The sequence below is a fragment of the Schistocerca nitens genome, chromosome 4 (assembly GCF_023898315.1).
Source record: "Schistocerca nitens isolate TAMUIC-IGC-003100 chromosome 4, iqSchNite1.1, whole genome shotgun sequence".
NCBI classification, from domain to species: domain Eukaryota; kingdom Metazoa; phylum Arthropoda; class Insecta; order Orthoptera; family Acrididae; genus Schistocerca; species Schistocerca nitens.
The window spans coordinates 517,888,348-517,912,125 of record NC_064617.1 but is presented as its reverse complement, the minus strand read 5'-3'; the positions used below and the strand labels follow the sequence as shown (position 1 = coordinate 517,912,125).

At 38.7% G+C, this 23,778-nt stretch overlaps 1 protein-coding gene across 2 annotated transcripts in view; it reads right to left on the bottom strand.

The window, feature by feature from the left end:
- LOC126251546 (1-phosphatidylinositol 3-phosphate 5-kinase) overlaps nt 1-23,778 on the bottom strand; it is a 437,758-nt gene that overhangs the window by 74,385 nt on the left and 339,595 nt on the right. For both annotated transcript variants that reach the window (XM_049952056.1, XM_049952057.1), the window contains 3 exons: nt 14,860-14,982; nt 5,741-5,876; nt 1,161-1,341 (listed from right to left, as the gene is read on the bottom strand). In XM_049952056.1, the coding sequence (XP_049808013.1) occupies nt 1,161-1,341; nt 5,741-5,876; nt 14,860-14,982 (440 nt within the window). The remainder of the gene's footprint in view (nt 1-1,160; nt 1,342-5,740; nt 5,877-14,859; nt 14,983-23,778) is intronic.

Here is a 23,778-nt window from a genome sequence, read left to right as displayed (position 1 = left end):
TACCTGTCTGTGCTCATATTCCAACTGGGAGTTTCCATTGTTTGATATCCAATTTTTCATATTTACTGAGCGGATAAAAATTTAACATCTATTTTCTTGGATGAGACATGGACATATAATGCTTTGTAACTTATATTGGTTGCACATGTTCATAGGGAGCGATCTATCACTGGTGAATGGTGAATAAAAAATCTCCTGCAGCCAAGACTGCTTGGTATTTTTATTTTATTTCACAGAGACCAGTTTCGACAGAATCTTGCTGTCATCAGAGGGTCTTCATATTTTTTTTTTAACGTGTATATATGCCACCAAGACAATGAGAACACTTTCCACTCATAGGAAACGACACCATGTTGGCTTGTAAAGCACATAAAAAAGAACATAAAATATCCACTGCACCAACTGTGTGCCCAGAAGTGGGGCTGGACATACAAGATGTGCAGTTGTGGCCAAAGCACATCATAGGAAAAACTCGTCATGTTTATAAATGGCTTCACTGTCATTCACTTATTTATGACAAGTACTAACAACACTGTGTTTCATTTCCCCTATAACTTGATGGATAAGTATTTTCACAACATGGAGAAATGCAATGGCATACCATCTCCTCTAACAGGACATGCATGACAGTGTTCAAACTAATCTTCAGCTTAAAGACAACTTTATTATTATTTACATTATTATTATTATTATTATTACTGTTTTATTAATCACATCAATAAGCAGGTGGGAGCATTAGGTTTTGACTTCTTATGGATGACAAGATAATTAGAGGTGAAGCAGGAGCTTGGATTGGGTAAGAATGGGGAAAAGAAGTAGGTCATGCCCTTTTCAAAGAAATAAACTTAAAAAATAACAATTTGCTGTTAATTATGCCTTATGCATTTAAAGAATATGTTCCAAGTGGCATCCTGACAAGAAAGTTAATTATTTGAGTTGTTGGAACCATGTTGAAACAGCAAAAACTTTTATATAGTTTTTACTATGAGCAACAAATAAAAGGACGACTAGGAACATCAGACTTGTTTAGTACCACCAATGCAGCAATTTATATATCCATTAAATACGGTCGTTCATGGAAAGTGGTAAAATGACACTGAGTGCAAGACTTGCACAGAAACAACTGTACTATGTGAAGTGACCAAATAAACTACCCTTACCTCTAGTTTTACAAAAGCTTGAGCCTGATTTTCCACCACGAGCTGCCCACTGTACACACCGAGACAAAGAGCGAATGTAAGCTTCTTCTCCTGCTGGCAGTACTTCAGCCCTAAGATTTGCAAATTGTTCCACAAAATACACTCTACAGTAGAAGTTACAGCTTGCATCTTCAAACTGCACCTGAGAAGAGACCCTTTAGCTATAGTACAACTTAGAATACTGTTCCACAACAAAATTAAGTAGTAAGCAAATAAACATGCAACAAATGACAAAGCACTATCCAGGTTGAGAGGATGACATTCGCACACATCCCCTTACTGCTTTCTAATAGATAATTTCAGTAACAATTACTGAGGTTTTTGAACCTCACTTAAGGAAGCCTAAACTCAGTCAACAAAACATCTTTATTGTGTAATATGTGAAAGAGTTTTTGTTCAGACAAGAAAATGTTTGCTTACTGAAAACAACATGTTCTTTAGTTTCTTTACAGATTTATTTTTATCAAGCTTTTTACCTGTGGCATCGCCCATGTATGTGTATGTCACATATACTGCACACATATAGATCTAATTCTCTGCTGTTTCACACCATACAGCTTCAGAGAGGGTGTTAAATTTATCTGTGATATTCACCTGTATGGCATGATCTTGGTGCCAAAACACAATGAAAAAGTTATTGGCTTGCTACAGTGCTCATTCTCGTCACTTATACACACTAAACAGCATGGATAAGAGTGAAATTGCGTTTAATACTTCTGAAGTATTCCAAGTCAACTAAATACAGGAAATAAATACCAACAGGTCATTTTAGAACATTTTTACATATCACTTCATTCTCATCCCAACCCCTAAGGGTAGGAGGTTATCTTACTCCCAAAGTACTTTTATACAAAAAATATGAGTCATGTATATACCAAATATGGTTTAAATTGCTCCAGGCCTTTCTGAATTATGCTTTTATCTTACACTTTTTCACTCTCGCCCTCAGCTTAGGGGTGCTAGGAGAGTCTTATAATCACAGTAACTTTTTTTCCAGCTTGCATGTGATATGTTTGCCCAATATGCTAGAAAATACATGGATGGGCTGATACAAATAATGAGTATTGTATATATAAAATTTGGTTGCAGCTTCTTCAGATATTCCTGAGTTATGCTTCCATGTCGCACTGTCTTCACCTACCCTAACTCCACCCCACCCCACTCTTCTTTTCAGAAATTTGGTTGAAATGGATCCAGTGGTTTAGGATGAGATACAGAAAACACCCCTTTCACTTGGTTAACAGGTTTGGATGACTTTCAATTAAATGTTGGAAGGAGTCAAAGGTCATACAGAAAAGATAAAAAATGATAACTAGACACCGGATTATATGCATCATAAAAACCTTAAAATATGCATGAAAAATGCTTAAAAATGCGTGAAAAGTGTCAAAATATGCAAGATCAAATAATAAAAAAAACATGGTAATTACTGTGTGCATTGTATCTCAAAGTCAAACCTGTGCATATCAATTACAAGAACGAGCACTGCCCACACGAAAAATTGGTACATTTAGAATGTTGATATCATTTCCTGAATACTTTCTGGTAGATGTTAGGAAGGGGACCTTTTTGGGATTATTTTCTAAAAATTTGCAATGGGAATGCACACCATTTTTCAAGAATTGTTCCTTCTTCGCTATTGTTGTTGGTAACAAGCAGATGTGATGTGAGTGAGTCGCACTGAAACTATTGATATGTACAGGACTACTTCGAAAGATATCGCACGCAGAGGGGCACACTCAAAAACTTCATGATATTTTATTAAAAAAAAAATACTATCATGAACTTTTTTGATTTTAATTAATACTATTGGACCAAAGCATCATTTACAATTTATTTTACATTTTTCTACTATTGTAAACATAAACAACCAAGTACTGTTCAAAATGCTCGGTAGTGAGATTGTGTCTTCGATCACTCAAAACATATTTATAAGCAGAAAAGGACCATTCTACATCAACTGAGGTAACTGGGCAGTATTTGTATTTGGGTGCTATGTTGGCACTTATTGTTTTTAATATAAGTTCACCCGTCCCATTAATAAAACTATCAATTTGGCATAAGGGCTCAAAGCTTGGGTTATTGTTTAAAATGTTTTTGAACTTTTCTTTAAGTTTTCTTGGGAATACTTCCAGCAATGAGGAGTTTACTAGAATAATTTTATTCATTAACTGAATAGATTCATTTAATGACAAACCTTGAGTTTCAAGCTTTTTAATACCTGCAGGTATATGGGAGAAGTTAGTGCTAATCACAGCAACCCTTTTTTAATACCAGAATCACTAAAACCTTCCTATCACTGGCAAACTGCCAAAGTCTCTGCACTATCGAAGTCATTTACTACCCCCTCCAATGGCCTTGAAATGTTCATTGTAAAACAACACAGCTTTGACCCATGTATCCCAACGAGTTACCACTGCTCCGGGAGGTAAAGGCGCATTTGGTAGTTTTTCTTTATAGGTCTTGATGCAAGCAGGAGTGTTTAGAAACATTTTCTTTGTGAATGAAATCAGTTTATTTACATTCACAAATGTGGAACGTACTTCTTCAGCAAGGCGATGTACTCCATGAGCAAAGTACGTCACATGAATCAAATTGGAATAAAATACTCAAGAGGGCTTTTCCTGCTTTGATCATAAGGGAGCAGCATCTCAAATACAGGGTGTTACAAAAAGGTACAGCCAAACTTTCAGGAAACATTCCTCACACACAAATAAAGAAAAGATGTTATGTGGACATGTGTCCGGAAACGCTTAATTTCCATGTTAGAGCTCATTTTAGTTTTGTTCTTCCACCTACGCTCAATGGAGCACGTTATCATGATTTCATACGGGATACTCTACCTGTGCTGCTAGAACATGTGCCTTTACAAGTACGACACAACATGTGGTTCATGCACGATGGAGCTACTGCACATTTCAGTTGAAGTGTTCAAACGCTTCTCAACAACAGATTCGGTGACCGATGGATTGGTAGAGGCGGACCAATTCCATGGCTTCCACGCTCTCCTGACCTCAACCTTCTTGACTTTCATTTATGGGGGCATTTGAAAGCTCTTGTCTACACAACCCCGGTACCAAATGTACAGAATCTTCATGCTCGTATTGTGGACGGCTGTGATACAATACGCCATTCTCAGGGATTCCATGCGACGGAGGGTGGATGCATGTATTCTCGCTAACGGAGGACATTTTGAACATTTCCTGTAACAAAGTGTTTGAAGTCACGCTGGTACGTTCTGTTGCTGGGTGTTTCCATTCCATGATTAATGTGATTTGAAGAGAAGTAATAAAATGAGCTCTAACATGGAAAGTAAGCGTTTCCGGACACATGTCCACATAACATATTTTCTTTCTTTGTGTATGAGGAATGTTTCCTGGATGTTTGGCCGTACCTTTTTGTAACACCCTGTATACACAAACACCCTTTCAAATGCAGTAGATTCTGGAAATATTTTTCTAATACCCTCGTTCACAAATCTGGTTATCATAGAAGGATTTATTTTTTCTAGTTCTTTGCAGGCCGCGAAATAGGAAGAAGAAGGCTCTTCTTTTAAACCACCAACAATAAAATTTGTAATGTAATGGCCATGAGAGTCTGTAGTTTCGTCAACTGAAATCCAGATAATGCTGTCCTTGAGTTCACTGCGTTTTTCTTGCAGAACATTTATGTAAATTGTCGGTATGTTATTTTTATGCAATGTTGATTCATCTGGTACATTTTGATTTAAGCAGGATGTCTTTGAGGTTAGGGTTTGTAACTCTGTGAAGAGGAATATTGCTAGTGATGAATGCTTCACATAGATCCAAGTTAAACTGACTTTTCTCGTTATCTTTGGACAAATCCTTGCTACTGCGACTTGCTGTTGTCAGAAGTTGTTGTTGTGGTCCTTTCTTCTGCATTCCTGCGATATGAAGACTTGTCTTGACATGCTGGTCTATTTGAAACTTTCTTTCATGCAAAATGTTTTTCTCATAAACTTGACACTATAAAACAATTCTGCCATATGTAAATGTTCCAGGATGGTCAGCTATCCATGAAATGATGTTATAGAGAGCTTAAGTGAAACAATGGACGTGCGACTAAAAGCTTGCATAGTTTAATTTAATTGTTGCTGATGGTTATGGTATGACAGCGGAGGGGATTAACCGGGGGCACAGGCACAGTAGCACTGACTTGTCTGCCTGTTCCTGTTTCTCTTCTGTAACGATTTCTCTAAGCAGTGGCCTCTCGGTTAGTGGCTGCACGCACTTCTAGGTCGCGGTCAATCTGTGAGGCATCAAAACTAGATTGAGATAGAGACTGCCAGTCTAAATTTTTAAAATATTGTAAACATAGGGCGAAAATATGCATCATCACTAGTGTTTAGTTAAAACATGCAATAACCAATGAAAAGGAGCCAAATATGCAAATGCAACATGTAAATGCATATAATCCGGTCTCTAATGATAACAATACCTGTTGTTCTTATGAACCAACATTTAAGTTGTTACTAAGTAATTAACAGTTCCACTAATTTCTTAAGTTAAATATGGTCTCACTTCAATGTGCTGTGAAGGCTGTGATTTAGCAGCCTTGGAGTTAGGGGATGCTTCTTCTTGCTGTTCCACCGAGTCCCCCGGAACTGCCACAGTGGTATACTGAACACCATCCAAAACACCACCTTTATTTGGGCCACTGTTGGAATATTAAAAAAAAATTGAAACTGAAAGTGCAACATAATCGTTAATTCTGACATTAATACTATTATCAGAGATCCAATCTAATGTCAGATGATCTTTGTCTCGGTCAAATTTGGTTTTTAGTTGTGTTCGTATAAACAAAATCACAAATTTCTCTACACCAGCTGCAGCCATTGGCAATACAATAATTAATGAAATATTAATGCATACTGTGGTGGATATAAATACAAAGACAATTCAGCATCATACAAATAAAAATTAGAATGCAAATTTACAATATTGTCCTACAACAATTTTTATAAAATTCAGCTACACTGATCAGCCAAAACATTATGACCACCCACCTAATAGCCGGTATGTCCACCTTTGGTAGGGATAACAGTGGCGACCTGTCATGGCATGGAAGCAATAAGGCCTTGGTAGGTCGCTGGAGGAAGCTAGCAACACATCTGCACACACAAGCCACCAATTCCCGTAAATTCTGGGGAGTGGGCAATGAGCTCTGATGCCATGTTCAGTCACATCCCAGCTGTGTTTGATCAGGTTCAGATCTGGTGAGTTGGGGGGCCGGCACGTCAACTGAAACTTGCCACTGTGTTCCTCGACCAACTCTACTGCCTCCTGGCCTTGTGACATGGCACATTATCTTGTTGAAAAATGCCACTGGTGTCAGGAAACATGATCATCATGAAGGGGTGTACGTGGTCTACAACCAGTGTACAATATTCCTTGGCTGTCATGGTGCATTGCACGAGCACCACTGGACCTATTGATGTCCACGTGAATGTTCCCCAGAGAATAATGAAGCTGCCGCCAGCTTGTCTCTATGCCACAGTTCAGGTGTCAAGGAGCTCTTCCCCTGGAAGACAACGGATTCATGTCCTCCCATTGGCATTATGAAGAAGGTATCACGATTCATCACACCATCAACATTCTGAGACTGCACCAATGTCCACTGCCGTTGGTCACGTGCTCATTTAAGTCATAGTTACCAATGTCGTGGTGTTAACACTGGCACAAGCATGCTTCGTCGGCTGTGGAGTCCCATCATTAGCAGTGTTCAAGGCATTGTGTGTTCTGATACACTTGTACTCTGTCCAGCATTAAAGTCTGATGTTAGTTCTGTCACAGTTTACTGCCTGTTCTATTTTACCAATCTGTCCAGCCTACAATGTCTGACACCTGTAATGATGTGTGGCTGCCCAAACCCATGATGTCTGGATGTGGCATCGTCTTGGTTTCACCACGAGTTCAAGACAGTAACCACAGCATTCCTGGATCACCCAACATGTTGTGCAGTTTCTGAAGAGCTCACGCTGAGCCTCCAGGCCATCACAATCTGCCCTTGGTCAAACTTAGTTAGATGGTGCACCTTCCCATTTGACATATGGACAGTATGCACACTGGTACTACATTCATCATGCAAGTGTCTGACTGGCACTCATTCCTCGTCAGGTGATGCTGCTATTGCCTGGATGAGTTTATACCGATAACAGTCTTGTGGTCATGTTCTGGCTGATCAGTCTACATACTACACATAAAAAGATTTTTTTTAATGTGTTTGGTATATGTGTTTATGTGCTTAATATGAATGAATAATGAAACTTATCAGGATAGTATTTTCCCAGGTAGATTTAAAATATTTTACTGTCAAACCACTTCACAAAAAAGAGATAAAATAACAGCAAAAATTACTAACCTCTTTTATTATCACCAGCATAAAAATATGAGATCATATATGACAGGATTTATAATTACTTAGTACAAAAAGTGTTTCCAGTAACATACTGATTTACAAAAAGAACTATTAATTGAACAGACTACATTTAATCTGTCAGAAATTATATCACAAACAATAAATTATTACCATTGGAAATCTTTTGTGACTTTGCTAAGGTTTTGATTCTGTGTACCATATCCTCATACGAAAGGTAAAAAATTATGCACAAAAAGACACAGCAAATTCATGGTTTTTATTTTTTTATGTTCCATGTCAATCAGATAGCAACAAGAATTGAAATTTGAAGCATTCAGTAATTGTGTACCATTTATTGAAACAATATACGTAACTGATTTCCAGTCTCATTTGACAGAAGATACAAATTTTGCCCTCCTTGTAGACGATACGAGTATAGGAATAACATAGAAGAATCAGTCTCCTAACTGAAAAGCACTGATAAATGGTAATATGTAAATGGATTATCATTAAATTATGAGAAGTCTCAGAACATACATTTCAGTACTTCTTACAGACCTATACATGCTATTAAACAATCTATTAAAATACTGAAAGACATGACAATGTTTGGGGACTACATGTAGATCACACACTTAATTGGAAAAACTACATCCTAGAATTAATAAAGCACCTTATCTCAGCTAAATTTGCAGTACATATGCTCATAGCTCCATTTAAAATTGGAGAAATTAGTTTATTCTGTGTATTTCCATTCACTAATGGGTTAGAAATGAGATCTGTTTTCCTTTTTTTTTTTCAGTGGCATGTTACAAGAAATTTTGCCGGTATTATTTCTAGGCCATCCCGCAGAGATCGCTTCGAAAAACTTGTTACTTTGGCACTTCTTTCACACTAGGCATGATCATTAATGTCCTTCCTCATTACCAATATTTTTCTTTTCTCAATAACTACAGCAAAACATTAATCTACATCACTGTAAGCCACCATATGGTGCACCAATACTAGTCATTCCACTTTCTGTTCCACTCAAAAAGAGAGCTTTCATATGAGCCCCAATTTCTCTTACCTCACCTTCCAGTCATTATGCAATATGTATGTTGGTGGCAGCAGAATTGTGTAGTCAGCTTCAAATGCCAGTTCTCCAAATTTTCTCAATAGTGCTCCTCGAAAAGAATGTCACCTTTCCTCCAGGGATTCCCATTTGAGTGCCCCAAGCATCTCCATAATATTTTTGCATTGTTCAAACCTACCAATAACAAATCTAGAGTGGCCAACCTCTGAATTGTTCTGATGTCTTCCTTCAAACCAACCTGGTGCTGATGCCAAACACTCGAGCAGTATTCAAGAATAGGTCACACTAGCATTCTACATGTGGTCTCCTTTACTGATGAACCACACTTTCCCAAAATTCTCCCAATAAATTAAAGCTGACCATTTGCCTTCCCTATCAAAATTCTTACATGCTCATTCCATTTCATATTGCTTTGCAACATTATGCCCAGATATTAAATGATGTCACTGTGTCAAGCAGGAGAACACTAATGCTATATTCAAGTATTACGGGTTTGTTTTTCCTTCTCATTTGCATAATTTACATTTTTCTACATTTAGAGCTAGCTCCAATTCATCACACCATCTAGAAATTTTCTGTAAGTCATCTTGCATCCCCCTACAGTAACTTAACTTTGATATATTCCTGTACACCACAGTATCATCAGCAAACAACTGCAGATAGTTGCCCACACTGTCTGCCAGATCATTTACCTGTATAGAAAATAACAATGATCCTATTGCACTCCCAATGGGGCACTGCTGATAACACCTTTGTCTCTGACGAACACTCACCATCGAGGATGACATACTGGGTTCTATTACTTAAGAAGTCTTCGAGTCAGTCACATATTTGGGAACAAGTCCCTATGTTCATACCTTTGTTAACAGTCTGCAGTGGGGCACTGTGTCAAATACTTTTCAGAAATCTAAAAATATGGAATCTGCTTCTTTCCCCTTCATCTATAATTTGCAGTCTATCATGTGAGACAAGGGCAAGCCGAACTTTGCACATACAATGCTTTCTAAAACTATATTGGTTCATGGACAATAGCTTTTCAGTTTTAAAGAGATTTGTGATATTTGAAATCAGAATATTCTCAAGAATTCTTCAGCAAACCGATGTTAATGATATTGGTCTGTAATTTTGTGGGTCCATTTGTTAACCCTTCTCCTACACAGGAGTCACCTGTGCTTTTTTCCAGTCTCTTGGGACTTTGCTCTGGGCGATAGATTTGTGATAAATGCAAGCTAAGTAATTTCAGTTGTTTCTCTGTGCCAGGGCTCCTTATTACTATGTTGTCGCTGCAGAACTCTGTATAATGGTCAAACGAAGGTATGACTGTATGTTTCTCCTGCATGAACAATTTCTTAAAAGTGAAATTCAAAACTTCGGCTTTCATTTTGCTATCTTCTAATGCCACACCAGGCTGGTCAATACCATACTACCATACAAGGGCGAAAAGCATACTACTCAAAGCCTTCAAATGTTTAACATTAGTACGGAATTGAGTCAGAGAAAAAGTCAACCATCTGCCAGAGCATGTAAAATACCATACATACACCATAGTGGAGTTTAAGACTGAGTTAAAGAACTTACTATTGGGCATTCTTAAAATTAATGTACAAGGTTATAATGTTGTTAGTGGCTGCGCGGTTTGCAGTGCCATGCCACGGATTGCACGGCCTCTCCCGCTGGAGGTTTGAGTCCTCCCTCGGGCATGGGTGTGGGTGTTGTTCTTAACATAAGTTAATTTAAGTAGTGTGTAAGTCTAGGGACCGATGACCTCAGCAGTTTTGTCCCTTAAGAATACACACAAATCGTTTTAAGAAGAAGATGTTGTTCAACACCCTAATCTTCCATCAAGTTCAGTAATTTCATTATATTGCTTTTAAATAAAATGTACATCCATGATACTGTGGGTAATTAGAAGGCAAGAAATAATTCTGATATAAACTGTGGACTTGATGGTTACCCAATAAGTGATTTTATTGCACACCAGGTGATAACCAAAGCAAATGCAAAGAATAATAAACAAAATTTTACATGAATAATAAATACTATCTGCCAAACCAGGATTTATCTTTTGTGTCTTGTGTCAGCTTCCAGCACAGTAACTTATGTTGACAGAATATCATACAATCTGTGAAATGTGCTGGAGATGAAGTCATGATATGGATGGATATGAAGTGCAATGTATCATCATTACTACATATCTCTGCAGAATTGTCAACTGCAGGAGAACATTATTTCATCAAGATATCACATTATGTTCAAGTTTCTCATGGTACAGTGCATTCTGACTTCATTTCCATAGACAAATATTACCAACTCCACAGATATGCCCACGCTGCTGATGCAATGGAGGGAGAGATCAAATGAATGGAATGGTCTGCATATTAAAGAAATGCTTCAGAAACTCAAATGGGCATCCCTGGAGGGAAGATGACAGTCTTGTTGAGGTACATCATTGAGAAAATTTAGAGATCAGGTATTTGAAGCTGACTACAGAATGATCTTACTGCCGCTAACAAACATTTCACATAAGGACCATGAAGATATGATATGAGAAATCAAGACACATATAGACAATTGTTTTTCCCTTTCTCTATCTGCGAGTGGAACAGGAGTCCTGAGTATGTATGTAGATGTGGGTGGGGGTTCACCACAGCTTCTTGAAGAAGACTTGTAAAGACAATGTTAACCTCAGTCACACATAAAATTACCTTATTTATTTGTGTATTACAGTGCACAGTGTATCTAAAGCGAAGATAAAGTTGTCATCAACATGAAGGTTGTTTTGAGCACCACAGTATATTATCAGGCATGACGCTACTGAAGGTGGCATGATATTGCTTTCCTCCTAATTCTGAACTGAGTTACCCAGCCATTATAGGATGACCTATGATATGGACTCTAAATAATGGTGCAATTCTTTTCACAGTAACGAACACTGCTGGAGGTGAAATAAGGCAGCTCTATGCCAAGCAAAAGGAGGTGCATCATGATATTAGGAGGTATCCCATGACTTTTGTCACACCAGTGTATATGTAGATGGCTTGACAAGGTGGCCCAGTTGATAGACTATCAATGGTATGTGCACTTATACATCACCAATGATGAGTAGTTTCTTACTGGTTATAGCATACATGAGCTGAATTGGCAAGCACTGGCACTCATTCCTCTTTACATATGAAAATCAATTTTCTCGAGCATGTAATTTTCTCTATGTTGAACCAGTGTTACTGGAAGTATTTGAAATGATTAGAGATGGTGAAAACTTTGGAGGCTGGACAGATTGCTTGGCTTCTAAAATGTAGAAGAGTGACAGCCTAACTAACTGTGTTATGTAATGTTTGAAAGAAATAGCAGAAGTAATCATTCATAAAGACAGTAATGCTAATCTGTGTAGAGAATCTGTGATTAAAAAATATACAGGATGAAGTATCATATTAATGGACCTTCTTCACACTGTGTAGTATTGAAATGTTCTTGACAGATGCTTGATTGCTAATGTTACCATCCATATGTCCTACAAAAAATATAAAGGGCACTCCAAAGACATTAGATGTATCATAAATTTAATTATTTTTATTTATTTCTCCCTGGATATTAGTGTTCAGAAACATCATTTTCTCTGAAAAATATTACCACTATATTATGTATCCACAATGGTCATGGCCTCAGAATTTGTGTTTTTTATTGCATTATTCAATCTCCATTCATATTCATCATTTGTTTTACAACAGGCAGTGTAGATTTTGGACTGACAGCGTTAACAAGCTTAAAGTAAATAAACAAAAGATTAGACATGTGTCATGCACCCCCCCCCCCCCTCCCGCCACAAACCCACACTTAAGGGATTACCAATTTCCTCTATTGAGGTACTTTAGGAAAAAGGAAATAAAAAGATGTAATTTTAAAATAACAAAAATAACAGTCTTCACCAATACAAAATTAACAGCATGTAAATGCTCATTAAAAAACTGAGCAACATGTTTACATGATTGTACAGGTAATAACATAAATGTTTTCAACATTTCGACAATCTGCTATTTTGTGTGTGTTTATGCATGTAGAGAGACAATGACAAACAAGACAAAAATACATACTCACACGCGTAAGTTAACTCTATCTGACAGTGAAAGGTATAAAGATAACCACTTCCTACATAACTGAAATGTTGAGTGGTCAACAAGTATATAACCAAGACCATAATCATTGCTGAGCTTTTTGGCAATGCCCTTTCTTAGAAATACCCAAGTAACAAAAACCACACATGCACAAACACACGAGTGTATAAGGTTATATTGTCCAACCTGGTTACATTGTTATGGCCACAACATTGCCATACCTGTATATGTTTTTGTTAGTCAGTTAGCTCCAGATGCTTAGCAATGATTTAATGTTTTTTATGTCCTCTTGACTACTCAATACCTGTTGTTGTTGTTGCTGCTGCTGCTGCTGCTGCTATAATGGTGTCAGAAAGTTCAGATATTATTTAATTTATACAAGCTTCGCAAATAGTAGGAAATGCATAAAACAAATTTTGATTTTTCTGTGCAGTAATGCATTTTGCAGTGAGTGTGTGTGTGTGTGTGTGAGAGAGAGAGGGAGGGAGAGAGGTGTGTGTGTGTGTGTGTGTGTGTGTGTGTGTGTGTGTGTGTGAGAGAGAGAGAGAGAGAGAGAGAGAGAGAGAGAGAGAGGGGGGGGGATGGGGGGGGGCAGGGGGCAGACAAACCAGTTGACTTCTTCATTGTATTATATAGTCTCATACTGAGCTGTTGGATGTAACGAGAAGTCGGGGATTTGTTTCTCGGTCAACTGCAACTGTCATCTCTTTTCCTTCCAGTCTACAGATTCTTAATTTCACGGGTTGCAACTCATCTGACTATTAGCATACAAATTTGCAAAGCTGATTCCATTGTAATTAAAGGCCTACACAGTTTTGTGAAATTTAATACTTTCCTGGTTGAGTTTTGGATGTTTGTAACTTGTTGCCACAGTATTTTCACACTGGGTCTTCTGCCCATCTTCATGTGAATACTGTTGAAAATGCACCAGATCCCCTATTTAAGATCTTGACAACATATGCATGGTGTACTCAGTTGACATTGTTCGAGCGCAGGTACCTGTGCTGCAAGTTATAACGTTGCACTGTATGCCCTTTATGGGGAAAGCTCACCCCGATATCAGATCGATTGCTTTCACATGATAAAATCACAAAATGATGGCGACTACACATAGCATGAACTTTTTCTATTATGAGATGCAGTATTTAATTGGAAAGCACCATCTTGATTGATAAGGGACTCAGACAGTTGTTTAGTTTCATTGTATTTCATCAAATGACTGGTAAAAATACACTGTTTGTTGATAGCAGACTTGCTGGCTTGGTGGAGGCAATTATGCTGCTGGTCTTCGACGGTACAATCTCAAACAGTGTGCATCATTTGCCGTGCGTAAGATTTGCTGCACTTGCACAGAATCCTGTTAACACCTGCCTTGTGCCACTCTAAGTCATCTTTGATATATCTCAAAAGTGCAAAGATTTTTCATAGAGAATAAAAGATCACATTGACCTTATGTCTTCTTAATGTTCTACCTTTTTCTTTAGAAACATTTCCAAAATATTGTAGATAAGCTGAAAATCTCGTCCTCTTCCTTGTTCTAGGATTTGTACTTCTGTAGCACACTTTGTACCTGCCAAGATGAATATCCACTGTTCAGGAAAACAGTTTGTACATGCTCAAGTTCAACTTGCAGATTTTCATATATGAGATGGTATAGGCTCTGTTGAAAACCCTGACTATATCAGTAGGTTAAAGCTCAATTACATAGTTGGTTTCAAAGAATAACATAAAAAATACCCTTTTACACTTGTAGTATATTTGTAAAAGATGATCAAAAAAGTGATTTTCATATATCAGTATTGGGAATGTTTCCCTGTTATACAAGAAGAGCCAATATTACTACACAGATTTACCGCCGTTCTGTTAAAAGGAATGAAATAAAATCTAAATTGTAGAGATGTGTATATATCTGGTCTAGTACACAACAAATGCATAAACAAGCTGCAAGCTGAATAAATCTACTATCACTGGAAAATAAGTTGATTGATTACAACTACAGTAGTCACAGGCCATGCAATTTTTAGGAAGAAAATAAGAAAAAAAGAATAGAAACCACACAAACACAAAATGTTATGAGGAAGAAATATGAACAAACCTAGTAGATGCACCACGCAAGAATGAAAGAACTCCAGAACGCCGTATTTCAGATGTCTGCTGACCACTGGTAACAGTATCTCGCTCACTAACTGCACCAGTAGATTTCCTCTTGTGAACAGGACTATCAAGTCAACACAATACTGAATATTATCTTGATATCATATTTAAGAATGGAGGCAATAAATTGTAAGATTGAGGTTTTAGTGTACTATGGTTAGTCAAATAAAATTAGTAGTAGAGAGGCACTGTACCACATGCAAATGTTACAAGCTACAGTATTTAAACCTTTTACTAACACAACGAACAGTATACCTAAAGACTGCCAATTCAATATTAGAAAAAAGTAATTGTCTTTTCCATTTCTGTCTTGTGTGGTGCCTCTATAGATCTGATATCTATGACTGCGGTAACAACAGTGAGACTGGTCTTATGTATGGCAGGATGTCTACTACAGATGTGATGTGAATAATACAATTGTTTTCACTGAGATTGACCTGTCATAAGCATACAAAGCGCCATTTTTATGAGATGTGAATGTAAACTTGTTAGTAAATTTAGCTATATTAATTACGGACATTTGAGAAGAATTACAATTTTTAGCATATTTCCTTAGTGTACCACCTTAAGTAAGCTTGATATGACAAAGTTTACAATAAAGAATTGGTCAAAAAGACTGCAATATTGAGACTAGATCATAAGAAATGTATAACACACACACACACACACACACACACACACACACACACACACACACAGCCTCTGTTGTCTCTGGATGCTTAAGTCTTAATCTGCAGAGATGACAGTGACCATATGAGAGTGAGTTATGCATGTGTGGATAAGAGTGTGTTCGGTTATAATAGAGGGAAACATTCCGCGTAGTAAAAATATATCTAAAAACAAAGATGATGTGACTTACCAAATGAAAGTGCTGGCAGGTCGACAGACACACAAACGAACACAAACATACACACAAAATTCAAGCTTTCGCAACAAACTGTTGCCTCATCAGGAAAGAGGGAAGGAGAGGGAAAGACGAAAGGATGTGGGTTTTAGGGGAGAGGGTAAGGGGTCATTCCAATCCCGGGAGCGGAAAGACTTACCTTAGGGGGAAAAAAGGACGGGTATACACTCGCGCACACACACACATATCCATCCACACATATACAGACACAAGCAGACATATTTAAAGACAAAGAGTTTGGGCAGAGATGTCAGTCGAGGCAGAAGTGCAGAGGCAAAGATGTTGTTGAATGACAGGTGAGGTATGAGTGGCGGCAACTTGAAATTAGCGGAGATTGAGGCCTGGTGGATAACGAGAAGAGAGGATATATTGAAGAGCAAGTTCCCATCTCCGGAGCTCGGATAGGTTGGTGTTAGTGGGAAGTATCCAGATAACCCGGACGGTGTAACACTGCGCCAAGATGTGCTGGCCGTGCACCAAGGCATGTTTAGCCACAGGGTGATCCTCATTACCAACAAACACTGTCTGCCTGTGTCCATTCATGCGAATGGACAGTTTGTTGCTGGTCATTCCCACATAGAATGCATCACAGTGTAGGCAGGTCAGTTGGTAGATCACGTGGGTGCTTTCACACGTGGCTCTGCCTTTGATCGTGTACACCTTCCGGGTTACAGGACTGGAGTAGGTGGTGGTGGGAGGGTGCATGGGACAGGTTTTACACCGGGGGCGGTTACACGGGTAGGACCCAGAGGGTAGGGAAGGTGGTTTGGGGATTTCATAGGGATGAACTAAGAGGTTACGAAGGTTAGGTGGAAGGCGGAAAGACACTCTTGGTGGAGTGGGGAGGATTTCATGAAGGATGGATCTCATTTCAGGGCAGGATTTGAGGAAGTCGTATCCCTGCTGGAGTTTATAATAGAGGGAAACATTCCACGTAGGAAAAATATATCTAAAAACAAAGATGATGTGACTTACCAAATGAAAGTGCTGGCAGGTCGACAGACACACAAACGAACACAAACATACACACAAAATTCAAGCTTTCGCAACAAACTGTTGCCTCATCAGGAAAGAGGGAAGGAGAGGGAAAGACGAAAGGATGTGGGTTTTAGGGGAGAGGGTAAGGGGTCATTCCAATCCCGGGAGCGGAAAGACTTACCTTAGGGAGAAAAAAGGACGGGTATACACTCGCGCACACACACACATATCCATCCACACATATACAGACACAAGCAGACATATTTAAAGACAAAGAGTTTGGGCAGAGATGTCAGTCGAGGCAGAAGTGCAGAGGCAAAGATGTTGTTGAATGACAGGTGAGGTATGAGTAGCGGCAACTTGAAATTAGCGGAGATTGAGGCCTGGTGGATAACGAGAAGAGAGGATATATTGAAGAGCAAGTTCCCATCTCCGGAGCTCGGATAGGTTGGTGTTAGTGGGAAGTATCCAGATAACCCGGACGGTGTAACACTGCGCCAAGATGTGCTGGCCGTGCACCAAGGCATGTTTAGCCACAGGGTGATCCTCATTACCAACAAACACTGTCTGCCTGTGTCCATTCATGCGAATGGACAGTTTGTTGCTGGTCATTCCCACATAGAATGCATCACAGTGTAGGCAGGTCAGTTGGTAGATCACGTGGGTGCTTTCACACGTGGCTCTGCCTTTGATCGTGTACACCTTCCGGGTTACAGGACTGGAGTAGGTGGTGGTGGGAGGGTGCATGGGACAGGTTTTACACCGGGGGTGGTTACACGGGTAGGAGCCAGAGGGTAGTGTGTTTGTTTTGTTTTGTCTATGTCCAATTAAGGACATAGTCTCACAGCTCATAATTTCTAGCAATTTTTTTAAAATGTGCTGGCCTTCCATTCAATACCTTCTCCATGCAGTGAGAAGTGGCCAATTATTTTTATATTGTGATTTATGTTCCACCCTAAGGTAACAACTTTAATCTAAATGAAACTGACATTCTGTGATACCATTACAAATTGTACGATACTATTATGAACTGCAGTAATAATTTATCTATATCATGGCATGAGATCTGGCATAGGCTTAATGTCTGCCTGACTGTCTGTTTTGAATGCTTACTCTTTCAAATGGCTCTGAGCACTATGCGACTTAACTTCTGAGGTCATCAGTCGCCTAGAACTTAGAACTAATTAAACCTAACTAACCTAAGGGCATCACACACATCCATGCCCGTGGCAGGATTCGAACCTGCGACCGTAGCGGTCACGCGGTTCCAGACTGAAGCGCCTTTAACCGCACGGCCACACCGGCCGGCTGCTTACTCTTTATTAATATTGAATTCAGGAGGGCAAACTGAGGTTGCTTAGAGACATCCCAGACATTTATAATCAGCAGTGCGCAGGTAAGCAAGTAATCTAGAACGTAAGTGTCATTGCCTTCATTATGAAGAAAGGGTCCATATTTTCAGTAATTTGTGATAGTGTATTCTTTCATTGAAATATTGATCCCAGAGCTGTGCTGAATTATTTATATGCATTTCTCTTCTTCTCAGTAGCAGTAAAATCCTTGGTGAGCCTTGGCTTCTTCAACAATCTTCCTCCACACTTCTCGGTTACTTGCTGCTTTTTTCCATCCCTGGACTCCCATACTGGTGATATCCATTATTATCTTATTGATACATCTTCTTCTAGGTCTCTCTTTTCACCTAGCTGAATGGATCACACCTTTCAGCATTTTCTTTGGAATTCTATCCTCTGCCATTCTATCCAAGTGTCCAAATGCATTTGTTGTCCTAAAATTTCCAGCTGTTTTTGGAAACTGTTGCTATTTGTGATTGCCCACACCGGTAATGATAACCAAGATCTAACATACCATAGCAGCTACTTTTTTTCCCTGGAATGGCTTTTGAAAATTTATGTAGAAGTGAAGTGATCTTTCATGAATGCATAATACTGCCTGTATTCTATTACACAATGGTAGTTTAGTTTAAAATAACAATACACAATTAGGGCATAGGCAGAGGGTGTATACCAGCAACACACATTATCTTGTTGTAGAGCATGCTCTACAAAATGACTGTCATGACCTTGGTGTCTGTTTCACCCCACGTGCCATCCGGATTCTTCCCCCAGACACCAGTTTCCAAGAACTTCGCGGGTGGGAACTAGCACTGCAACATGTCCTTGGTTGTTGCCATCCACCTGTCCTTACTTTCCATTAATTCCTTCTGTCTCTGCATTTATTCACAGTAACTACTCCTTCCTTCATTCCATTTTAGTTTTCTACAGCTGTCATTTCCTGACCTGTCTCCTTTCGCCTTCCCCCTGCCATCTCTGTTACATACAATGCACTTAGCTTTTCACTGTTACTAGCTCAGGCATGATGTTTTAGTAGTAATCTCTGTCTTGTATATTACCCTGTCTTCCACCAATAAGCTCTCAGGTTTCCAAATCTCGCCCAGTGCAGTCCTTAACAATCAATCTTTCCTTCTCATGCTGTCTGGTGAACCTCCTCTGACCCAGGGGTCTGGGTGGCTTTTCTGAACTGTACCCCTTTTCCTAAGCCTCTCCAGTCCTTTTCCTTCACCCAGCTTTCTTCTCCTTCATTTCTTCTGCCACTGCCTCCGAAAGCTTCTAAGAGTTAAACCTTTTTGTGTGTGTTCCCCTGCCGCTTGGTGAGTAGATTTTGTATCTATCCATTTACATTGTAATACATAATTAGTGTTAATCAAACAATGGAAAATCCAGGATGGAATGTAACAATATTATGACACGGAAAGTTGCTATTCACCATATAGCGGAGATGCTGAGTCACAGATAGGCACTCTTCAATGGCCAAAAGCTTTAATTGTGAAAGTCTTTTTGTTGTGCCTATCTGTAACTCAGCATCTCCACTCTGTGGTGAGTAGTAACTTACCTTCTCATAATACAACTAGTGTTAGATAGAATGGATTGAAGAAGTAACACTCTAGGAAACATCAAGACATCACTGATGATCATAACTAATTATTACTAACTGCTTAGTACTTGAGCTACAGTGTTAAGTGAATGGTTACCTTTATTCATTCCATTATTTGTATTTCACCGAAGATTTTCAAATATCATACTACTAATATTACAATTAGTCATGTGAGATACTTGTTTAATGTCTTCAATACTTGTTAGTAAAGTGATAATTTTACAAGCAGTGATGAATGAAAGATAGCAGCATAACCCTAGGGTCTCACCGGGAGCTGATAAACAGAGCGTTTAAGAAAAAAAATATGTTACCGGTATGTAATTTTCTTCCAGTGAAATTGGATGACAGTAAAATGTCACAGGACTTTACATTCAGTGGAATGAGAGATATGTGTGTATTCTTTTACAGTAAACTGGTAGTAGTAATATCTGATCTTCAAAACTGTTAGGATAGCCAGTTTTCTTACAGTTTACAAATCGCTAAGGGGTGTAATAATACAGATGCTTTGGTCCGAGACCATTTGTAGGGTTCTGACAGAAATGCAGTGAAACCTCTATATTATGTTTTCATGTGATCCAGACTCTAAAAACGCAAAATTGAGGCTAATGCATAATCGAGGAAAATGTTAAACCCCCCCAAAATACGAGCAAAAAATATGTTATTGGCATATATGATTAAAAATTGGAATCCTCTCCAACACTTTGTATAAAATATAAGTGAAGGAAATTAAATGTACAATACAGTGTTTATACAATAATTTGTGGTAATGAATTTCATCAGTTCTTAAAAAAATCACAGATGTGTTACAGCAAGAAAAATTCATAAGAAAATTGAAACTGGTATATGGATACAAGGGAATCAAGCTATTCTGACATGCTACGACCACAAATTATACGTTCAAAACAGGTTTAATGCTTCCCAAGACCATATTCCATATGCTCACCACCATTCGAGTGTTATTTTAGTGACATTACAAACTTATTAGAAGTCAGCTCAGTGAATTTCTGTCACTGTGTAAAATATAAATCTGAAAGAAAGGTTACGTGCTACAGTTTCTTGTCACACCTTCTGTCACCGATGCCAGTCTTTAAGATCTACAGTGTGTGGTGCGTGTGGTGCAAAGTATACAGGTGAGTAGTGTATGTAGTTGTTGCCATTGTATCATGTCCGATTTGAACATGAAAGTCTTTAAAATGTGCTACCACAAAACCCTTGTTCTATTTCCGGGTGACATCTCTATCACTGCACATTATCTGTGCGAAACGTATGTTTTCAGCACTTCACAAAATGCTTTCACCCCTACCTGTACTCCTGATGTTGAAGGGCCACATAACCAGTAGATGAGCTCATTTTACATGTGTTAGTGTGGTTTGGTGGCTGCACTGACTGTTGGGTGACTTAACAAGTCGCCAGCCAATAAGAGTTCACTAGCTGGAAATGGGTAACGTTTCCTCGATTATGAACTATCATATGCTTCAAGACTCAGTGTCTGAATTTAAAAGGATGATAATTGATATTGTTGCTGAATACAGTAAATTGGAATTACATGCAAAAAGATGAGACCGAGTTACATGTGACACAAGGAAAGATGGTGACTGAGCCCATTCATTACATATTGGCTTTGTCCAGAAAACTTTGTGTCATCAATCTGCAACCTAGCAGTAGTTGTATCAAAATTGTGTGGTGAAGTTAAATGTTGCAAGTTGTGTCGGCAATACTGATTGTGGATTACACCAGCATTTCCTCTCTCATGTCTCCCCTTCCCACAGTGGCTTAAAATACTGCCTTAACTCCGCCATCACCTGTGGTGTGACCATCTGTATTTTGTGCCACCTAACTCGTTCAGTCACATCAAATGTCAATTGCAAGAAAATGGGAGGGAGTCAAGTGAGGCATCAAGTAAGAACTTAGAATCAAGGTAAAGCTTATTAGGAAGAAATGTAAAATCAGGGAATTTTTAGCATTGATCTTATGGGTTTTTCAGTGGGGCTACAAATTATAGTGTACATGAAAAATGTAAAAGTTGAGGAAACCTTCTTTTCTTTCTTTCTTTTTTTTTTTAAAAAAGAAACACCTGTGAAATAAAAACAAAAAAAAAATAATTCAGGCAGCCTTTCCAAATGTGTACCTGTATAAAACTGGAATCAGCTGGTGGTTAACACTCAACAATATGTTGCTCTATCCTATGCACTGTAACATGCTTGGATTTTCTGTGGTATGCTATCCACAAGATCGCCAAGATGTTTGTTAATGCCAAATTCTGTCCCACTCCTTGATGCTGGACATTCTTAGGTCATTTATCATTTTAGGTTGATTCCTGCAATGGTGCCTGCAGGCTGAATTGGGTTGATGTCAGCAGATATTACAGGCCAGGCTACTCAGTTCACTCTTGTCTCCTGGAGGAAGGTGTGCACAAGAATGAGTGTTGTGCGCTCTCATGAATTATTATCTTGAAAGATGAACCCATTGTAAAATTGTTAACTGCAGGGTTCCACAATAGGTTGCAGGATCCTGGACTGATTCTGAACAGTTTTACAAATCACCATCAATAGCAATGAGAGATTTCCAACATCTGTACATGATTCTGAATCAAAACATGATTGCCCTACCACCTCACTGCTGAACCCATAGGACTGTAAGCCCGAGACTGCATTGGTACCTGGTCAGCACCACACTCTTCTACTACAATCATCAGACAAATCCTGCACTTGTCAGTGAAGATAACCTGACACAGTTTATCCAGGCTTCGTACCAGGTGTTCCCTTGCCCATGTTCTTCACATATCATAGTCCTGGAGGTTTGTACTGATTGTAATGGATGCCTAGAAGGCAAATTAATTGAGTGGAGGCAGTTCTGCACTATCTTGCTCAAAGCAAATCTTTCAGATGCCTCCAAAATGATAGTATGCATCTGTGTTGCACTGTTATTTGGGTACCTATAAGCTTTGATTTGTAGGTAGCAGTTTTCAGATATTGATATTATGTGTGGACATCCAGAACAACACAGATTTTAAGACTTGCATGTCTCATGATATTGGTTAAACGTGCTAGTACTGTTACACTAGAGTAAACAAATTTCGTGGGCAACTTCTTATGCAGACAACACTTCTTGCTGTAAAGTGACAATTCATACATTATCTAAACTTGAAATGGCCCTTCAAGGCATGATGACAGACAGAATTACATAAAGACACCATACTGTCCCATTCACATTTGGAGAAAGAGTTTACTCTTCTGAACTGCACTCAAAATGCCACACACACACACACACACACACACACACACACAATGTAGCTACATGGTGCCACACAATCAAATTGTACTGGAACTTTCCTTACCATAAATTTAGAAGAAGTTGTAATGCACCAGAAGTCCGAATGTATTGTCTAATAACAAATGAACTAAACATGTTTGACAGGTTCTATCTATATAAGTATTTTGCGAAACAAGAAAATCAGTAATAATTTCTGAGGTAGCTCTTTAAAATAAATACTGTATTTAAAAGAGAAAAACAGAAACTTGACCAGTCACAAAATTTCTATAAAGCTACGTACCAACTTTACCAATATTTGAAGACCATAGTTCCACTGAACTAGAAATGGTGAACTTTGAATCAGGTAGACTGAAGGCAGAAAGAGACAATGGGAGCTGGCAACATGTAACAAGTTGTAGTCAGAAGGAGAAAACCTCAGAAATCATTTTCCAGATTCCAGTGAGAAAATCAGTTTGATTTGTTACCTGAAGTAGAAGAGCCTCAAACAATTTTTGAGCAAAGCAGGGTGCAGCAGACTCGTAGTAACAATTGTAACGCTATGTCAGGAGTAAAGTCAAGCAGAAAGACAAGAGACCTGCTGTTAGGTAGCAGTCACAGGAGAGGTGTAGGCCAGTTGCTACAGGATAGGCTAGGAGTCAAGTACCAGGTCACAAGCGTTGTGAAAATAGTGCTAAGCTTAGCCAGATTACAGAAAACCTAGGGGTCTTGTGCAAAGATTTTGATGGCGAGGACCATGTTCTTATGGTAGGAGGA